The sequence below is a fragment of the Pleurodeles waltl genome, chromosome 6 (genome assembly GCF_031143425.1).
Source record: "Pleurodeles waltl isolate 20211129_DDA chromosome 6, aPleWal1.hap1.20221129, whole genome shotgun sequence".
In the NCBI taxonomy this organism is placed as follows: Eukaryota; Metazoa; Chordata; class Amphibia; order Caudata; family Salamandridae; genus Pleurodeles; species Pleurodeles waltl.
Window position 1 is genome coordinate 863,010,666 of NC_090445.1, and position 16,244 is coordinate 863,026,909.

Consider the following 16,244-nt stretch of genomic DNA (forward strand, 5'->3'; position numbering starts at 1 on the left):
GTGCAATAACATCCGACTGGTGGGATTCCCAGAACGTGTCAAAGGCCCCAGAACAGAGCTATTAGTGGAGCAATGGCTCACGGAAATTATATTAAAGAACAAGATGCCGAAGTTCTTCTCAATAGAACGCCCCCATAGAGTGCCTGGCAGACCTCCACCACCTGGAGCGCAACCCCGCCCCCTGATAGCACGGGTACTTAACTATCGAGACAAAGACCTCATATTGCAGTTATTTCGCAAAATAGGACCTGTACGCTTTGAAAACGTAACGATCACAGCCTACCCAGACTTCACCACGGAGGTACAAAGGAAACACAGCTCTTTCTACCAGGTCAAGGAACGACTCCGTGAGCACAACATCAAATACGCGCTGTTGTACCCGGTCAGGCTACGTGTACTCCCGAGTTTATTTCTTCACCACACCAGAAGACGCCTGGACCTGGCTACACGCCAAGGGCCTGGCCGGATCGACAGACGCTGAAAACACTGAGGAAAGTTGGTCCCCCCCCAAAGGCAAAACACAGACAGCGCAAAAGACAAGGAACTAAACCCACACCAGAACAATTAGTCGAAGAGCGCTCCCAGCTGCTGCAAGCTACATCGCGATTTGTAACTGAATCCCCCACAACTATGTCCAGCCAAACAGATGTTGAACTGGACCAAGATGCCCGCTCGGACTCCATAGACTCCCCCCAGGGCCCATCCCTTACTCCGCGCTTGGCTGACGATATTTGACACACACCTAATGCTTGGACATTCATGAAAATCACGCCGAAGTGGGACCGCAGACCTTAGAGTTTACTCAAGCAGAAATCCAAACGCCCGGCCGGCTGATGCGGAAAGCCCACGGCGCTGCACTCCTCTGCGGTGCCTGTGACAGGGGTCCCGGGCGGCGGGTCGAGGGCAGCCGCTTAAAGGGCCGGGAACTCCGACAACCAGTCCCCATCAACTCTATACACGCCCGCTCCATTTGGACCAGTCTCTACAGTTGTCATTCGGCGGAACTCTACCCGCTGAGACACAGCTAATGTTAATGTTTTTCATTGTTGTTTGTTCTTTCATCACCCAATGGGTTTTCCCCATGATGTTTACATGGGTTTATATTATCAGCGTTGCACGTCACATTTGTTCCACAAGCCGAAGCGCGATTAACAAGCACCAAGGGTGCAAACATGTCAGTATCGGGTGGTAGTGTGTTTCTCTTAAACACGACAGAGGTCCTGATAGATCCTCAACTAGACAAAACCCACAACTTCACATGACTGCCCAAGGTAAAAAACACATCCCACGTTATAATGTGCTCAGATGGAACATAAGGGGAATGGCGTCACCTCGTAAGCGTCAGCGGGTACACGCTTATCTCAGGAGACACCAGATACATCTAGCTATGCTGCAAGAGACACACCTCTCAGATGCCACACTAGAAAGTACACGAGTAAAATGGAATGGGCAGCTAGATGGGACCACATCCTCTTAGTTCGCCTGAGGAGTGGCGATTTGGATCACCCCGGGAGTCCCATTTGTGACGGCTCGCACACAGATTGACCCTAACGGCAGATACGTGGTCCTAGAGGGCGCACCAGACGGCTTACCCTTATCACTGGTAGCGCTATATGCCCCCAACACTAACCAACACGACTTCCTACGCACACTATCAACTGGGATTTTTGGTGACCCAGCAGTAGACAGAATATGGGGTGGCGATTTTAATTGCATCTTAGATATCCACATGGATCGCTCCTTTCCCCCACTCAGTACTGCCGAGACCAACTTGGGTCTCGAAAAATGGCTTGAGAGATGTTTGGGGATCTGGGCATCCAACTCATCGCGAATACTCCTATTATTCCCCAGTGCACAACCTGCACACCAAGATAGATATGCTCCTCGCATCAGCGGCAGTAATCCACAAGATATGCACATCAGACTACCTGGCCCGCACCATATCAGACCATAGCCCGTTATGTTCAACACTAGATTGGGGTCGCACACACACGCATACCCACATGGCGCCTACAAACAGAGGCACTCGCAGACCCCCCCCCCTTCCACGCAGAACTAGCCAAGTGCTTGACCACTTATTTCTCCCTGAATAATAACACAACTGCATCACTCGCAACCGAATGGGACGCCCATAAGGTTGGGGTGCGAGGGTACTGCTTAGCAGCCTCAGTAGGGGTAAGGCGTACACTAACCAAAGAGCTGAAAGGATTAGAAACTAAGTTACGTGAGGCAGAGGTGGTGGTCTCCAGAGATGAGATGCCAGTGGAAGAGCTGAAACTATTAAGGGCTAGTTACACGTAGGCAGACACCAGACTGTGTAAACACGATTACAGACATTACACGACACGTCAATACGCAGAAGGAGATAGATCAGGACGGCTATTGACGTGGCTAGCTCGCAGCCATCGCAACACTCACCCATTGGGGCGATCCGGCTGCAATCAGGTAATATTATTAACACCCAGGTGGAAATTAATGAGGCCTTTTATACATACTACCGCTCTTTATACTCACCTCCTCCTCCATTATCCGCACAGCAAATGACCAAATTCTTGTCGATAATCCCCCAGAACCGACAACTAACCGAACACGCAGACGTACTGGGTAGCCCAATCACTATAGAAGAAGTCCGTCTGGCGATGTCACAGATGGCACGCAGCAAAGCACCTGGCTCAGATAGTCTGCCAGTAGAATATTTAAACTCCCAAGCAACCCATCTTTTGCAGCCATTACTAGAGGTGTTTAACGAAGCGTACGACCGGGTGCAACTGCCAGACTCTATGCGCAAAGCTTTAATAGTGGTGCTCCCGAAGCCTGGCCGCGACCCCCTAGATGTCCGATCATACCGGCCACTCTCCCTACTTAACTCTGACTGCAAGGTTCTTGGGAAGATCTTAGCAAACAGATTACTCCCCTTTCTACCAAGTTTGATCCATAACGATCAATCTGGATTTATACCCGGGAGAAGCACCTTCTTAAATATCAGACGATTACTCCGTATAATGCATAACGGCGAGGGCGGGGAAGCGGTAGCATTGTCATTGGACATAGAAAAAGCATTTGACACGTTGAGCTGGGACTTCCTCGTGCACACACTTAAAGCACTGGGCTTTGGTACCGGCTATATAAGATGGATTAAAACGCTATATGCTAAACCCACAGCCGTGTCAAAACAGGACAAGTTATCTCTGATTCATTCCCAATAGGCATAGGCACTAGGCAGGGGTGGCCGCTGTCACTCTTATTGTTCGCAATAGCCATGGAACCACTAGCGATCAAGCCCCGCAGCCAGGCCCAAATATGGGGCATCCCAGAACTTAATACATACCACATTATCTCCCTATACGTGGATGACGCCCTGATATATTTACGTGATCACGCCGCCTCCACAGCTGGGGTAATGACAATACTGGACACCTTTGCAGCTATCTCCGGCCTACGAATTAATTGGACTAAGTCATGTATCTACCCTCTCTCTCCTATAGCAACTGAACTACGCGGGGCACTACCGGAATATCAACTACCATGGTCCCACTCCACTTTCAAGTATTTAGGTACACAGATATATCACTCCATAGCAGACCTCAAAGAAGGCAATATCGATAGAGTTCTTAGATCTGTCCGTAGCTCCTTACCGCTCTGGGGATCGCTCCCCTTATCCCCTATGGGACGGGTAGCCATAGCCAAAATGCTGATCCTCCAGAGATTTCTATATTACTTCGCTGCGCTCTCGATACTCCTACCAAGATCATTCTTTCAATCCCTACACTCCCTAATGACCGACCTACTCTGGGGCAGAGTAGCATTATCCACAACACAATATCCTCAGGACGAAGGTGGGCTAGGCATGCCAAATTTCGAATTATACTGCGCTGCTGCCCAATTGCAATGGCCATCCACGTGGCTCAGCGAGTCCCCCTCAGAAGAGCGTAAAGCGATAAAGGAATCAATAGCACCGCTCCCGATCCTAACTTTGCTACTAGTTAGTCCCCACCACCCACAGAGAGGGGCTATATTGCTAGACTTAGCCAGAGCTTGCTTGCACAGATACGTCCAAGATGCTCACAAGCAGAGGCCCAGACATTACGTCAGTTACAACACAGGGGATTGATCCAGGGCGGCGCTGAAATATGGGATACTTTTGTGGTAAACATTGAGGCCAGAAATGATACATATCTGCCTTGAACCCTGGGTAAACTACATGATACAGACCTCGTTAAACCCTTATACTGAATATCCACCCAGAGGTCACCGTAGATAACCTAGGCATCATACTCATCGCACACCACTTAGGGCCCATGCCCGCTAGACAAATGGCCACAAGATAAGCAAGGTCCCCCCTGCAGCGGATATCTTCACTGCCACGATAGGATCACCTGCAGAGTAACACCCACCCCAGGCTAAATCAATCTCCCCCTTAATCTGCAGACGCACACTGTGCACCATCTCCCCTCTCAAGACAAGGACAGTCCAACCCACTCCACACACCTGGTAAGCCATATCAAGAATATAAATGTGACGTTATTTATCAGTTTTATGTTATGTGTTATCTCGCAGTACAGCAATATACGAATTGCACTATATAAGTTTATATATGCGTGTAAACAGTATATCTGAATTAATGGAGAAATGTACTGACGCTTTTAATCATGATTAATAAACAGACTTCAATTTTTTTTTTAAACTGAACAACTTCATATTTTTGCCAATAATTTACCAGTGACTCTAAGAAATCAAGTAAAGGCAGTTACATATACACTTGTTTTTTCTAGCATACAAACGGTGCACCTGTGTGCATTTAAAGGTTATTAAATTGTATACATCGGCGAAATCCCCTAACTTGTAGAAAACTTGTTAAAAATGTTCTCATTGTTTTTTTCTTTTAGGTGTATATTGAAGATGGATCACCATTGCCGTATCCTTTTAAAATGTCACCAGGTTTCGAAGCATATTCAGAGGCTCTTTTTGTTCTATTAAAAGTGCGACCCTTTTATATGAAAAATATTGAGTACTGGATATATATAATAATCACAGGCAAGCACTATTAAAACAGTAGCAAGTTGACATGCCATTGGATGGTTGATCTCTTGACTTTTATTGCATTGTATTGAATAGCACCCCTACGCATGGTGATGACCTTTAGGTATGATGTTTTTCAGTCAGTCAATCAATCATTTGTAGAGCGTGCTACTCACCCATAGGGTCTCAAGACGCTGTGGGGTATGTCCTCAGGGTTCAGTCGAAGAGCCAGGTCTTCAGGTCCTTCTTGTATTGAGGTAGCGATGGCGACTGCCTGGAGAGGAGTGGTAAGGTGTTCTAACCTTTTGCTGACAGGTAGGTGAGTGATCTTCCTTCAGCCGAGGACTTCTTTATGCGGGGTATGGTGGTGAGCGACTGCTGGGAGGAGCGGAGAAGACCTGGAAGGGGAGTACCAGGTGATGCAGTGGTTGAGATAGCTGGGTCCGATGTTCTGGAGGGCTCTGTAGGCATGTATGAGGAGTTTGAAGTTGATCCTCTTCTCGATGGTGAGCCAGTGGAGTTCTCTCAGGTGTCCTTTGATGTGTTCTCGGCCGTGGATGTTCACAATGAGTCTTGCAGCAGCATTCTGGATTTGTTGCAGCTTGCTCAGGTTCTTCTTGGTGGTTTTGGCATAGAGGGCATTGCCGTAGTCGAGTGTGCTTGAGATCAAGGCATGTGTCACTGTTTTGTGGCAGTCGCTTGGTATCCATCTGAAAATCTTCCATAGGTGTCAGAGGGTGGGGAAGCAGGTGGATGCGACGGAGTTGACCTGTCTGGTCATGGTGAGCGCTGAGTCGAGGACATCTCTGAGGTTTAATGCGTGGTCTGTGGAGGTGGGGGGTTCTGCAGAGTGTTGGGGGCCACCAGGAGCCGTCCCGGGCTTAGGAGAAAGGTCTCGGAATGAGGATCTTGGTCTTGTCAGAATTCAGCTTAAGGCAGCTCTCCTTCAGCCAGGTGGCGACTGCTTCCATCCCGTCTTTGAAATTCTTCTTGGCTGTTGAGGGGTTTTCGGTCAGGGAGATGACCAGCTGAGTGTCATCAGCATAGGAGATGATGATCATATCGTAGTTCCTGACGACTGGGGCGAGTGGGATCATGTAGATGTCGAACAGCGTGGGGCTCAACGAAGATCCTTGGGGTACTCCACAGCTGATTTCAGTAGGTTCTGGCAGTGTTTGACTCCGGAGCATTCTCTTCTGTGTGGAACACTGAATTTTAGGTTATGTTGAATTGTACAGTACGCTAATCATCCAGGCTCTTAGGCAGGTGTGTAGATATTGTGTCCCCAAGGTGTTTATACGAAGCTTTGTGCAGAACTCAAGAAGTGAGGAGGAGGCTGTGATGTGTTGAGAGAGGTTGTTCCATGTCTTGGATGCGATGTAGGAGAATGAGCAACCTCCAGTTTTGCTTTTGTGGACATGGGGAGTGTGTGTGTGAGTGAGAATGAGACAGAGTGTAGGTGTCTGGTGGGTTGATGAAAGTGTATGACTGTCAAGTATTTCTGGTCCTGTGTTGTGTATAGCTTTGTCTGTGTGTGTGAGAAGTTTAAATTGACTGTGCTTGTGAATGGGTAGCCAGTAAAGCTTCTTGAGGTGTGGTGTGATGTGAGAGGTTGAGTATGAGACTTGAGGCGTTATTCTGGATGGTCTGAATTTGTGTAGGAGTTGTTTGGAGATTCTAGCATGGAGAGTGTTGCTGTAGTCCAGTCTGATGGTGAGGAGTGCTTGCATGACGGTCCGTCTGGTGTTCTGAAGCAACCAGCATGCGTAGGATGTGGCAGCAGGAGGTGCACACTATGTTGACTTCTTGTCTAGGATGATCCCTAGATTTCTTTTGTGGTCTATGGGTATGTGTGTTAGTCCTAGCTTCAACAGTCACCAGGTGGAGTTCCATTTGGAGGTCTTGTTGCCGAAGACCAGTAATTCCATCTTGTCGGACTTGAGCTTCAGGCAGATGGGTCTTATCCAGTCTCCTACCATGGTCATGCAGTTGGTGAAGTTGATTCTGGTGGTGGTTGTCTTGTTCATCAGGGAGAGGCTGAGTTGGTTGTCATCGGCGTAGGAGTTGACGGTGATGTCTTGTGTTCAGATGATGTTGGCGAGCGGTGTCATGTATATGTTGAAAAGGATGGGGCTGAGGGACAATCCCTGTGGAACTCTGCATGTCAGTTTCTTGGTCTCTGATATGAAAAGTGGCAGCCTGACCCTTTGGGTTCTTCCTGGTTTATGCCAATCTTGTGGAGTCTTCTGATGAGTGTGTTATGGGAGACAGTGTTGCAGGCTACTAAGAGGTTGAGCAGGACGAGGGCCGCTGTTTCTTCTTGATTCAGGATGATTCGAATGGCGTAGGTGGCGACGATGAGTGCTGTTTCAGTGCTGTGTCTCTTTCTGAATCCTTATTGAGTGTTGTCTAGAAGGTGGGTTGTGAGTTGCTTATTGATGGCCTTCTCAATCCCTTTGACTGGATAGGGGAACGGGGAGATGGGTCAGATATTACTCAATTGATTTTGGTTGGCTGTGGGCTTCTTGAAGAGGGCGTTGATTTCTGAAAAATTCCACTCATACAGGAAAGTGGTGGACGTGATGGAGGGGTTGATGATGTGGGTCAGAGTGATGCTGATTGGTGATGTTCCCGGTTTGTGGATGTTGTGGGAGCATAGGTCTGTTTGGTCCCCTTAGTGGACGGTCAGCATAATTGCTGTTGTGTTGTTTCTGGTGAGGGTTGTCCATTCGGTCAGGTAGTTGTCTTGATTGGTGGTGGGTAGGTTAGCAATGAGTTCTTTGGGGTTGAGTTGGTGGGCGAAGTTGCTGTAGATATTTGCGATTTTGCTATGGAAGAAGTTGGATAGTTTGTTGCAGAGTTATTGGGCGGCAGGGATGTTGATAGTGGCTAAAGGTGAAGTGAAATCCTTGACGATGTAGAAGAGCTCCTTGCAGCTGTTGAAGCTTTCTTTGTTGCGTTCCACTAGTCCTTTTTTCTTGGTGTCTGTTATTAGCTTGTGATAGCGTCTGAGTGTAGCCTTGTAGGTTGTTCTGTTGGTTGTAGTGGCTGGATCTCCATTTCCTTTCTAGCTATTTACAGTGTTGTTTGATGTCTCGGAGGGCTCCTGTGTATCAGCTGACCTGCTTGTTTGATCTGCTATGCTTGTTGGGTTTGATGAGTGCAATGGAGTCTGCGCAGTTCTTGATGCAGTTGTTGATGTCCTTGTGGAGGTTGTCTGTGAGGCTAGGTTGATCCATGCTGAGGGCACTGAGACAGTCAGCTTCTGTTATTTTGCCCCAGCTGCAGCTTAGAATGCTAAACTTGATAGAGGTTTTGACGTGAGGTGTGTTGATTTGGAAGTGGATGATAGAGTGGTCGATCCATGTAAACAGTGTGGTGGAGTCGTATTTAATGCTATTGCTTATGGTGTAGCTAGGGTCCAATGTGTGTCCTGCGGTGTGTTTGGTTCTGAGACGAGCTGGGTGAGTCTGATGCTTTTGAGGAGTGCTGTGGAGCAGGGGTCGTTTAAGCCTTCCAGCTGAAAATTAATGTCACCCCACAGAATGTAGCCTCTGGATTCAGCTGTAAGTTCAGTGACAAAGTTGTTGATGAGTTTGGTAAAGGTGACTCGTGGTCCAGGTGGTCGGTAGGCAAGGGTTCCGTTCAGGGTGAAGTTTTCAGAGATTTGCAGCTTGAAGTGCAGGTGTTCCATGAACGGGGTAGCGTTCCTTGTGGATGTTGTGCATGTGATGGAGTCTTTGTAGATGACGGTGAGCCCTCCTCCTGGCTTGTGAAGACAGGCCCGTCAATCGATCTTGTAGCCCGCTGGGATTGCCGTGGCAATGTCTGGAGCCGATGAAGCATTGAGCCACTTCTCTGTGATGAAGAGGATGTTGGGTGCGTCACTGCTGAGAAGGTCCCATATTTTGGTTGTGTGGTTGCTCTTCAACCCCCACTCATGCATATGTTGAGAAGCATGTATGTAAGCAGGCGTTGAAATGCTGGTTTGCTGTGGTGTGTGGTGTAGGGTAGGGACAATTGCATTGTTGGTTCTTGTGTGTGTGTGTGTGTTGGTGGGGGGTGTGGAGGATGTTGTTAGTATTTGCATGGGGGTGTGGGTGGCTGACGAATCACCAGCAGTGGGTGCAGGTGAAAGCTCTACTGTGATGTGAGTCATGGTGCTGCAACAGTTGGAGTAATGGTGTCTGGGTTTTAGCGACCTAAGGAGTGCTGAGGAGTATCGCTGGCCATTTAGTATGTCCTGGGAGAGGGAAGAAGTGCAGGGTGCTGTGTTGTCATTTCCTGTACTGATGGGTGATGGAAAATGAAATCATATGGCTTGGCTTCTTCTTTTAAGCACGCTTTTGCTGGGAAAACCAATAATGTTGCTTCCTGTCCAGATGGGTGATGAGAAATTCAGTGATGTCTCTAGCTCTGCAGTGAATGATGGGAAATCCAGTGATGCCACCTTCTGTACTGATGAGGAATAATCTGACTGTGTTCCTTTTCAAGTTCCTATTTGTTTTAGTTTTCCGAGGTTCTTAGTTAAGCTGCTCCATGATTAGACATCTATCAATGCCTCTCAACCACATTCATTTTGGATTGCAACACTCCGTGTGCTGTCTTGAAGACATCAGATAAAGGGCTTGATTTACTCAGCATTTTCCCGTGTTGTTTGTTACAACATATCCTCACTTGCGGTGCTCTAAATTGCCTGTGTTTGAGCAGACCAGGCCTCCCTTGTCTCCTAGCACTGTCGGGATTTTCTTGATTGTCCTTATCGCCCTTGCTTTTTTTTCATTTATATGAATTTTGGTATTAATGTTTGCAGTGACTAAACTACATGTTTCGCATGGCTATTGGTAGTGCCTGATGGTAGCACAGAAGGTGAGGAAGACTCAACATTTCTATTACAGCACTCATCCCACGAAATGAAATATAGTGCCCCTTTCATCTTCAGCAGTCTGACTCTCAATTTGTGGTAGCTGACTTTGTATAAATTGTCAGTTTCTCTGGTTATGGGAATTCCCAGGTATGTCAAACCTCTCATCCACGGAAGACCCACCTGAGCCTCTAGCATGTCTTTCTCTGCCCTTAATAAGTTAAAGGCCAGCATTTCTGATTTCTGTATATTAAGTCTGAACCCCAATACCCTTTTGAAATGACGAATTATGCAATTTTAGATGCTCCCTTAAAGTAAGGTCCGCAAACCGACCCCGCTTGTGTTCCTTTATCCCCAATGTAATGCCATTGTTACTGTTCCTTATTTTCACTCCCTTTCGGCAAAAAACAATGTAGGAGCACAGACAGCAGTGTGTCAGTAGGGCAAAGGAGAAGGGAGTAGTTTTTTTTTTTCTTCATTTTTTTAAATCAACCTGTTCTTTATTTAGTACCTGCTACCTCAGCGCTAACTCTATTTTGGGGGCTGCTGTTATCCATATTGACCTTATCTGCAGAGCAGGAACACCTGTTTATTACCCTTCTATCATATACCCCCTCGCTGGAGGTTCAGATACCTAGCTGTGGGGAGGGTACTTAACAGCTGCTAACGTTTTGGTGTTGCTTTTAGTTCGTATTCCTCTGTCAGACTTATTTCACTGGAATTTATTTCAAATTACATCCTATGTGCGGGATGATTAAATGTGGAGGGAAGTTGCAACCCTCTAGCGTCCAGTATGGGATCAAATGTGTTCTCAGGAGAAAAAAAATCAATCATATTTTTCTGAAAAGTTGCAGGGCCTTGCACTTTGATTTGAAAAATTCATTCTCTCGTTGATAATGAAATCTAAACTCTTGATAAGGATAGAGCGCTCAGTAGTGGTAGGAGGAAGAGTGGAAAGGTTAACAGGTGTCATAGAATTAGTAACCATTGGTTGTTAGAGTTTCGGGCAATCTCTCTGCCTGTTTCCTGTTGTCTGAGATAAAAAAGTATGCTATGTGGGATTTGTCAGTTGCGCTGCTGTTCTTGTACTAAGTCCCAGTATGTCATGTTTGCTGTGCACATATTTGGAATTGACCTGTTGAGTTTTTGTAAAGTTGTTGCCAGTTGTTGCAGATAGATGATCTTAAGTGTCAGCTTTCCCTCCCTATAATAGACCATAGGACTTCCTTCCTGTGTCTTGCCTCATTTAAGAACCTATGCAGTATACGTGTAAGAGTCTGATTAGTGTATATAATTATAGAAAATACCTTTCCTCCTGTCTCCCTTAACTTTCGTGCACCAATTATTTATCCCTTTTCTGTTCACTACCAATTTGTTTTTACCCATCTTCTTTCCTTTGTGCATCTTCTCTTTTTTTTATTACTTTCTTTATTTTCTCTCCCTCCTCTCACAGGCAGTTTGCCTCCTCTTTGTACATCATACATTCTACTTCTCTATTTCTCTATCTTTATATCTCGACTGCTCTTTATCTCACGGTTCCTATTTCCATCTCTATTCCTTTGTCCATCTCTTTTTTCCTGTTTTGTAATTTAACTCTTCACCTCTCTCTCTCCATTCTTCTTAGCTTGCACTTTACTTATTTATCACCATTTGTCTAACCCTCTCTCTTCTTCACTCCCTTTTCCTTGATACCCCGTCTTTGATTTCCTTTACAGCTCCCTAATTTGATAACCCATCTAATCCACGTCACATTTAGTACATGACAGCAGCTGGATTTGATCCCTCACGGATGAGTGCTATAAATTAAAACATAAGTCCCTTATGCTACAAAAGGGAGAAGTCCTGAAGAGCTGTGTTGCAAAGCTGATTCACTTCTGGACCACCATCCAGCAGGCAGGTTGTGAAAACGGAACACTTGGTCTTGGGTTTTTACCCTGATGTGCTTTGGAAACCCACACCATTTCACCTAATCATCAAAATACCCATGGTTCATCTCCCATGTAGGCATATATTAAGAAAAACATCAGTAAATCAATAGATTGCTAATGCCATTCATTTATTAAGTACAACAGCATCTTGACTATGAAACTCTGTTTCTAGTACACTGTCCTACCATTTTCTCTTACGTTTGTATGCTAGCAAATTGCCAGTAGTGTGGTGGCGGTCACCATTAGTATAGAAAATATCAGGAACTAACTCTAATTTTTCTTTTGTGGCTTACTGCATTCAGTTCCAACAATGGCAATAGTGGAGATGACAATCCTAGCAGCTTGTGGGTGTCACATCAATCAAACACAGTACTTGTAGGGCCAGCTTACCCAAAGGTGGTTTTCAAAGCAAGAAGTTTTTTTGAAAAGAGGCAAAGGAAGATGCAGAATGTGGAATAGAACTAATGACTAATATCAGAACCAGTGGATGAGAAACTTCCAATTCATGACACACAGACTTGGGAAAGATGCTACATCCCAACTGCCGGACCAGACATTGTAGTCCGTTTAAGCACATCTTACTGAGATGCATATAGAAGTCTCAACAAGGGACTTGGACACGTTCCTATCCAAAAGATAACTACTTCATTTTTCTGAGCAATCAAATTAATATTGTTCTTTAAATCCTCGGAGAACTCTGCTAATCTTTCGCATAAGCAAGGAAGAAATTCTTCTTTATCCCTCTGCACACATTCAGTTTCTCCTGAAGTTCATGCTTTTGAAAAGGCTTTACTTAAAGATTCAGAGAACTTGGTAAGAAAGACTTTCAACAAGGGAACGGTTTAGCTCTACGGTAGAAAGATACGATCAGGGGATAAGGACAGCTATCAATTTAATTGCCCCCCCTAAGAAATCCAGACCCTTGGCCTGTAAGAAAGAATCCTCTCCTTGGTATATCAAGGAACTCAAGGATCTGCAAAGACTTTATAGGCTGCAGGAACGTAGATGGAAACTTAATCAGAACCCAGTAGAAAGAGACAAGCTCGGGTCTCTCCTTGGGGACTATAAACTGGTGATTAAAATGTTAAAGCAGACTATTTCACATTTAAAATTAAGGAAGCAGACAATGCTCCTAGGGAACTCTTTAGAGTGGTCCGCTCCCTTACTTCCCAAACCTCCCCTCCCACCAGAATTGCAGAATTCCCAAGCTTTTTGCAGTGAGGTCGCTGACTTCTTTAAAAACAAAGTCCTTCAGATCCATGCTAATTTTGATCAACACCCGATGTATCTGGACCCTAACGTCCATGGGGGGACTTGGTAACTAACAACGATCTGGCACTTACCAGATTCCAACCATTGCTGGTGATTAGGATTAAATAATTGTTGTCAGGAGTTAAGGCCAGGTTCCCTAACAATCCCTGCCCCCCTAATATACTGAAACTTGCTCCGGACTTGGTGTCCGCAGCATTAGAACTGGTCTACCAGGAGATATTGAATGCCGGAGTCTTTCCCCCCTCCTGATAAGAGGCATTTGTTATCCCATTCAAAAAGAAACCAGGAGGTGCCCCTAATGATCTTAAAAATCTTTGTCCCATCACTTTATTACCTGCCCGGGCCAAAATTCTTCAAAAACACCTCAATATTGAACTTGCCCGGTTCTTACAGGACACTGGCTGCTTAGACCCCTCTCAGCACGAATTTCATAAAGCGCATAGCACAGAATCCGCGCTCATTGCCGCCTTGGATTTGATCCGTAGACTGGTAGATCAAGGGGACGGTGCCATTCTAGTATTATTAGATCTCTCAGCTGCATTCAACACCATCTCGCCGCAAAAAGATTAACCATTGTGAGCTGGCCAAGCTGGTACATTCCTTTGGCTTCCAGGTTGCCTCCTTTGTTGACGACACCCAGCTTATTATCCCAGTCAATAGGAACTGGGAGGAGGCAGCCAACAGGTTTTACAACTCCATGAACGAGATTAATAAATGGATGAGACATAACTGGCTCAAAATGAACGGAGAAAAAGGGAAATTCAATTTTTTGGGCTCCAACAGTTCTTTATGGAATTCCCGCTAGTGGCCGCAATCTTGCATCCACCTACCAGCATCCATTCCAATGGCAAGGGAACCTAGGGATCCTATTTGACAACGCCTTATCTTTTGATCAACAGGTGAACCAGACCATTAAACATGTTACTGGACGATCAAAACCCTCCAGAAAATTCTCCTCTATATCAGAATTTCGGTGACCCGGGCTTTAGTTATCTCCAAACTGGACTATTGCAATGCTTTGATGTTGAACATCAACAGAGCGTCTCTTCACAAACTGCAACTGATTCAGAACACCGCAGCCCGACTGCGATTGGATCTTCCATGCTCTGCTTCCGCCAGCAGCAGCTTGAGGCAGCTGCACTGTTTACCATTAGAGAAGAGCATTATTTTCAAAGCTCTTTGCCTAACACATATCAGGAAAGAGGACACTTTTATGCCTTTCCGGAAGCTGCTAAAAACTTGGCTTTTTTCCATCAAATTATAACTGTCTTTCCAGCATGTCTCTTCTTCTCCCTTGTCTTTCTTCTCACTCACTTGCACTACTCTCCGCATAGCGATTCAATGCCACGGACGGAATGTGCTTTACAAATACAAATATACACACACATACACTACGGGAAGCATCAGTACTTATGAAGTCAAAAAGTTGAAACAAGTGATAAAACCAGCAGATAAAAGGGAAACAATAATCATACAACACATTGATGATCATCTTATTCCCATAAACCTGACCTCTGGAATTGGAGTTGATTCTCCTTCCAGCATAGTAAGTGATAAATCTGAGATCCTGTTTAAAAAACACTCTTTCTTGCAGTGGAGTGAAGCCATCACTGTAAACATCAGTACAAATCTTCAGCTCATGATGCTGAGAAGTTAGTTTCTACTCATTAAGACGAAACAACAGATGAAACATACAAGGCTTTAGTTACTTGCCTTTTGAAAAAGTATGTATTACTACGGATATGTAGGTATTGGAATGACACTCCTCCAACCACCCCAAAATAAAAGTTGCAAAAGGTACAAACATAGTAATGTGGAGATGGTTTCTTTGTAATATGTTTTAAATTCACATAGATCCACCCACCATCCATTCTTTGATTGTTTTCCCTTCTAAGAAGGGGTGAGGCCCAGCAACTCCCATCACTTAAGTCCCGTGTTCATCCACCCCCCCCCCCCTCCCAGGGCACACACAGATGCCACCTGGAGGTCAAGTGCCACAGCTGCACAAATTTATTCTCACATGCTGTAAAATGGCTACAAACTGTCGTGTTGGTATGTTACAAATGAATTGCAAAGCTGCCTCGACCAGTGCCTTTCTGTACACATGCAGTGATTTCTTTTTTTTTTTTTAAACCGTAGTAGCAAGCATAAATATATAATCTGTGACAGCAAAAATTGTACATCTATATAAAGGAAAACTTATCAATTTAGTAATAAAGCGGACAAAGCAATGACTCCATAACCTGATATGGGATTAATTATATTAAGGGGGAGTGGAGGGAAACACAAAAGCGCTGAGAAGGGAAGGGATAGAGTTAAAAAAACAACTCATAACTCAGTACCGTAGGTTACCTTAGTTTTTGGTAAGTACATGTTAAAAAAAGCACCTATATTGATTTGCACTGCAGTGAAGAATTATGTGCATTCTGGTGTTTAACATTCCACCTAGTAGACTAAGTGGTGTGAGTAGGGGTCCACCATGGAGGCAATGTTAATGAAGCTGCCTTCTTTCTGGTTGAATGTAAATGTCCTGCGAAAAAGTGCTGTAAACATATTGTGCTGTTGTTTTCCCAGCATTAGAGTTTGTTTATTATGTTATTGAGTCATTGCTGCTGCAGGAGAAGGTGATGCATTTTTTGAATGACTTACAAATCCTTTGTATGTTTGTCTTCCTGTACAGTTATCTAGCTTTAACTTTTTGCAACAGCTTGGTTGAACAACTGTGTTGGTCACTTCAACCATCGCTACTTCCTTTCCTTCTGTGTCTTCATGACCATGGGGTGTGTGTACTGCAGCATCAGCAGCCGAGAGATGTTTCGAGAGGCTTATGCAGCTATCGAGGTGAGAAAACCTAGGCTTTACAGCAGGAGTCATTCCTTCTCTCCTAAAAGGAGGTAAAAATGTTGATAATATGTTATATTTAGGCTTTTGCTTCATGTGAGTAATGGTTAATCTCTCTGGAAACAATATAATGGCGGAAAGTATTTTCCATATATTAAAATCTTAATTTCCCCCACTACAATTAAATTCTGCAGTTGATGTTGAAAAGTGAATGATGATAGGATAACAACATATATGTACAAAATGCGAATGTGTTTTCTTTACATAAGCATTGCAAGGTTTTCAGAAAAAAGGTATACTTACAGCAATTGGATGTAGGG

The 16,244-nt window shown here is 45.0% G+C and overlaps 1 protein-coding gene across 4 annotated transcripts in view; it reads left to right on the forward strand.

Annotated features, from left to right (window-relative positions):
• The window catches only part of ZDHHC16 (zinc finger DHHC-type palmitoyltransferase 16), a 122,580-nt gene that overhangs the window by 59,754 nt on the left and 46,582 nt on the right, over positions 1-16,244 (forward strand). For all 4 annotated transcript variants that reach the window (XM_069239614.1, XM_069239616.1, XM_069239613.1 and 1 more), the window contains exons 5-6: positions 4,887-4,915; positions 15,791-15,924. In XM_069239614.1, the coding sequence (XP_069095715.1) occupies positions 4,887-4,915; positions 15,791-15,924 (163 nt within the window). The remainder of the gene's footprint in view (positions 1-4,886; positions 4,916-15,790; positions 15,925-16,244) is intronic.